The sequence below is a fragment of the Chaetura pelagica genome, unplaced genomic scaffold (assembly GCF_000747805.2).
Source record: "Chaetura pelagica isolate M959 unplaced genomic scaffold, ChaPel_1.0 scaffold101, whole genome shotgun sequence".
Lineage (NCBI taxonomy): Eukaryota > Metazoa > Chordata > Aves > Apodiformes > Apodidae > Chaetura > Chaetura pelagica.
Window position 1 is genome coordinate 7,305,332 of NW_009952564.1, and position 5,064 is coordinate 7,310,395.

The 5,064-nt window shown below is 46.6% G+C and overlaps 1 protein-coding gene across 1 annotated transcript in view; it reads left to right on the plus strand.

Annotated features, from left to right (window-relative positions):
- Window positions 1-4,532, plus strand: part of DUSP12 (dual specificity phosphatase 12) — a 7,430-nt gene extending 2,898 nt beyond the window's left edge. The window contains exons 2-4 of the mRNA XM_009993421.1: window positions 2,901-2,997; window positions 3,581-3,767; window positions 4,371-4,532. Coding sequence (XP_009991723.1) covers window positions 2,901-2,997; window positions 3,581-3,767; window positions 4,371-4,532 — 446 coding nt within the window. The remainder of the gene's footprint in view (window positions 1-2,900; window positions 2,998-3,580; window positions 3,768-4,370) is intronic.
- The last annotated feature ends 532 nt before the right edge of the window (window positions 4,533-5,064 follow it).

Below are 5,064 nucleotides of genomic sequence, written 5' to 3' on the forward strand. Positions count from 1 at the left end.
ATGCTGTGTTGCCCCCCCCCCGCTAAATTATAAGGGCTCTTACTGCCAACTTTTATGAATTCTTGAAGGCTTTTTCAAGAGGCCCTTCATCTCCAGCTGGTGGCAATGGCAACTGGAAAGGAGGTTTTGCACAGGTAAGGCAGTACTGCAGCTTGAAAACAATGTCAAGGAGAGCTTCGGAGACTCCCTGTCCTCGGATACACGGTCACACCCTTTCCTTTGGCTCGAGTTTACGTGACTTAAAACACCCACAGAAGGGATCTCCTTTCGGCCGGACACCAGACAGCCTCTCGGGCAAGCACGGGAGGTGAGGCAGGAGAACAAGCAGAGGACTCAGAACCCTGGGGGCCGATCTCAGCTTCGAAGAGCCCTCTAGGCCTGCCCAGCGGGCCGGCAGCGCGGCGGCACCCTCCTCCTGATATGATGCCTTGAAGTCTTTGAGGCATTGGAGGCTGCTCCTCTTGCCTCCTTGACAGTAAGCTCTCCCATTTGACCTGAGCTGGTTACGACATGCCAGAATTGTGTTTATTTTTCCATCCTGCTGTAGCCAAGTTTGTCATTTAATAAACATCAGCCCCCGCCCCCCCTGCCCTGATCTCTGTCCCCTCTGTAAGCCAGAGGAACAGATGGGAGGGCAAAGGACCAGAAATGCCTGGCACTTCCCAAGGCTGGAAAGGAGAGAGCTGGAGATTTTCAGATGAAAATTTAAAGAAAAAAAACCCAACAAACACAGGCCTTTCTCAGCTTTATCTTTGTTCCTTTGAGCTGCTCAGGCCTGATCCAAACCCCTCACCTACACCAGAGGGAACCTGTGAAGGCTGAGCATGCTTGGCTGCCACTAACTCTGTGCTCCTGGAGCAAGGCAGAGGGACTTTGCCTGCTTGTTTTGAGTGCTGGATTTTGGGTTAATCACAGAGCAGTGACAAGGAGATGACAGCATCTGACAGGGTGTTGGAGGGAATGACAGTCCCTGGACACAGGGGCATTTGTTACCAAAAACAGCTGCAACTCGTGATGCAAAGCAAACAGCTTCTCCATGGCTTCAATTCCAACTTTGTCTCTCTCGACCAGGGACCAGCCATGCTCCAGCACACTCAGTGGCAAGACCCATACTTGAAGAACAGGCTGTGAAGGAACCTGGTATTAAACACGGGAGTGAAGTGGGAAGAAAGTGTGTTCTCATCCTGGAGTGCTTGTCCACATGAAGCTCTCCTGAGCTCCTTAATCTGAGCAATAAGATTTGGATCACTTAGGAAGAGAAGGACCTGTGGGGCTGGAACGTGTCCAGAGAAAGGCAATGGAGCTGGGGAAGGGGCTGGAGCATGAGTGTGAGGAGGAGCAGCTGAGGGAGCTGGGGGTGTCCAGCCTGGAGACAAAGAGGTGAGGGGAGACCTGCTGGCTCTGCAACTGCTGAGAGGAGGTTGGAGCCAGGGGGTTTGGTCTCTGATCCCAAGGAACAAGTGATGGGACAAGAGGAAACGGGCTTAACTTGCACCAGGGGAGGTTTAGATTGGATCTTTGGAACAATTTCTTCCCCAAAGGGTTGGGGGAAGAGCTTCTTGCAAGGGCGTGTGGCGGTAGAACAAGGGGTAGTGGGTTTCAGCTGGAAGAGGGGAGATTTAGGTTGGAGATGAGGGGGAAATTCTGTAGTGTGAGGGTGGTGAGACGCTGGAGCAGGCTGCCCAGGGAAGTTGTGGCTGCCCCCTCCCTGGAAGTGTTCAAGGGCAGGTTGGATGGGGCTCTGAGCAGCCTGATCTAGCAGGAGGTGTCCCTGCCCATGGCAGGGGGGGTGGATCCAGATGGTCTTTAAGATCCCTTCCAACCCAAACCATTCTATGATTCTAGACTTCGAGTCAACACTTAAAGCAGCCATGCCCTGAGTCTGCTAGCTGAGCATATACACATCCTGCTGGTTCCAGAGAACTGTAGGTCATCAGTGAGGAAAATAGCATCTTGTGAGACATTCACGAGAAGTAAGATCCGTAAGGAACTGTTCTCTTTAGGAAAATACAGAAATGGTTCCCTTCCAACCCAGACCATTCTATGATTCTAGACTTCGAGTCAACACTTAAAGCAGCCATGCCCTGAGTCTGCTAGCTGAGCATATACACATCCTGCTGGTTCCAGAGAACTGTAGGTCATCAGTGAGGAAAATAGCATCTTGTGAGACATTCACGAGAAGTAAGATCCGTAAGGAACTGTTCTCTTTAGGAAAATACAGAAATGGTAATGGTCAATTTGATATGTTTCCTGATTTATTTATTTTTTGCCTGGCTAGGCAAACTTAACATTCTCTGAAAACAAGTCAACAGAATTAAAGAAAGAAAAATAACAAATGCAAAATTGATATAGTGTTGAAATCAATGCATGGAGTAAACTTCCATAGTTTAATTTGTAAAAGGTTGACTGGAATAGCTATATGTACATATGTGAAACTTTATAATAAAATAAAACCCCACAGCTTCTTTGTAAGATCTCAGTGTTGCACATTCAGCACGACAGTGCTGTCTCCATTTATGTTCCCTTCTCCCTGGAAGTTCCCATTCGTAAGCTGATTTGCTGTATTGTGTGCACTAAAAGATTGGCAGTACTGTTAAAACTCCTTTGCCTTTACTTTCTGTTTAAGAACATCTAAAGCAAAATGCAACTATTTTACCATTGTTAGGGCCAAAGTCAAGATCCCAGTTCCTTGCATTAAGCAAATGTCAATCTTGGGTGTGGTGGGATGAGACTCTTTCATGTTAGCTAACTGTGTGGAGTTAGTGAGTGGACAAACGAGTGGGAAGAAAGTGGCTTCTGCATGCCATGGTGGGGGCAGAGGCACAGCACTGCCTTGCCCCACAGAAATGCAGCATGGCTGCGTTGGTCTGATTCACAACTTGGTATTGACCCCTCTGCAGAACTTCAGGACTTGCCCCGAGAAGTCTTTGCTGTCGATCCAACCAGTATGTGTCAAATTCCAGATACAGAAGTTCTCTACAGATGCAGGAAATGCAGGTACTGGACCTTTTACAGTTCTCCATTTAATGTCATTTTTAAAATTGACTCGAGAAAAACAGCCTGTGTAAATCAATGAGCATGTCATTATTGTCAGGACAGGGATGAGCTCTTCCCTAAGTTTCCATACAGTCCATGCCAAAGTATCTTACAAGATACAAAACCTTTTTTGCCTGGACTTATGCAGCACTTGTGCAGCCTAACCTGCCACACTCTGCAGGCAGGCTTAATTCTGCTTGGCTCTGTGAAGTTGCTTGCTCTGAAACCAGAACTTGTAGTTTGGTTTTGACAACCAGTTCCTCTAGAAGAAACTTCTTACAGATTTTGGGGAGTTACTACATTTTAACTGCCTTTTATGGATTACTTAAAGTGAAGTTGAATAATCCTCCCATTTCCTGGGCATAGGTTTCTTCAAGTACATGAGTGTGTATTTAAACTTTAGTATGTAGGAATTGATAAAAATCAGTGTATATGAGAAGCAGCATACAGCTGTGAGACTGCTTTTTTGTATTGTCTGTAGGTTTCCCTGGTTAAAAAAAACAAACTGTCTTGCTTCTCTTTTCCCGTCTGTCCTGGAGGGCAGGCGTGCTCTGTTCCGTAGTTCCAGTATTTTGCCTCACGTGGAAGGAAGCGGACCTACAGCCTTTGCCCACAAGAGGGTAACTGGCTCGGCTCGGCTCTGCAGTGATGGTCGTGAGAAGTGTACCTCTTACTTCATAGAGCCTGTGCAGTGGATGGAGCCAGCACTGCTCGGTGTGATGGAAGGACAGGTAAAGGGGAGCATGTGCTTTGTTTTTCAGGCTTTTTGCGCCCCACAAGAACCTAGGTCTCCCAGCCTTTCTGGCCCAGGTTTTGCAGCTTATGAACAGAGTCTTAAATATCTTTTCATGAGGAAATGAGCTGTTGATCCCATTGGATGTAGAACGCTAGCCAGGGTGTTGGAGAGAGTCTGTCTGCTGTGTGGGTTTATTATAAGAAAAGAGCTTGTGGGACCTATAAAACCCATTGCTTTCTTAGGCTGACCAGTGCTTTCTGGAGACTGGCAAAACTGTCCCAGAACCACACTAGGGCTGAGCTACATTTCCAGACCCTCCATTTTGCCAGTGCTGCTGCCTGCTACACCCCAGGGCGTGGCAAACACCAGCCAGCGCAGTTTTGCTTTTTTGCCTGTTTTTCAGTCTCTTTACCTTCTGTGAAGTGTTACATGGGCAAGACCTAGGCTCAGCACAGGTTGCCAAAATGGAATGTACCGTGGAAGTACAGTAGGAAATTGCCTACATTTTAGTATGTCTAAGTTAAATTTAAACTAAAAAGCACACTTAAGCAGACCTACATCTGAGTGTGCCTTGGAGTGAGTCACATTTTCCTTGCAGCTCCTGTGTCCCAAATGCACGTCCAAGCTGGGTTCCTTCAGCTGGCGAGGTGACCAGTGTTCCTGTGGCCGCTGGGTGACACCTGCCTTCCAGATCCACAAAAGTCGAGTGGATGAAGTGAGGACTCTGCCAGTTGGTAACTTCCAAGCTACCAAAACTTGAGCTCATCCTTTCCCTTGATGGATTTTTTTAACATCCACAGAGAACTGCTGGCTAGTCTGTGGTTGCCAGGAGGGAGCTTGTGACTTCTACCCCTTTGTAATGCAGTGGAATTACTTGAATGGTTTGCTCTGTTTGAGCTTACTGTTTCATTAATATATAAACAATAGCAAACACTTCAAAGAGGCATTACAGTGGTCAACTATGCATAAAAATGCCCAAATACAAGGTTTTTGGTACGTTTTCACTTCATCTGTTGCTATTTTCAGGAGGTCTAAAAAGGATTATTAACATGTTACATTCAGGCTGTGGCCAGCTTCTCTGCCAATCCAGAAGTTCAAATCAGTTTGTCTGAAACACACAGCTGAGATTTTAGGAGGTATATTCCACAACATAAGGTACACATCAGAGAACTTCAAGGCTTAGTAAAGGGCCATAAAATGATGGCATTGCTATCATTCACTTGCATGGTAGCTACTAGCAGTGAAAGGCAAGTTCATGCTTGTATTACAATAAAAGTAGTCCTAAAAATGTT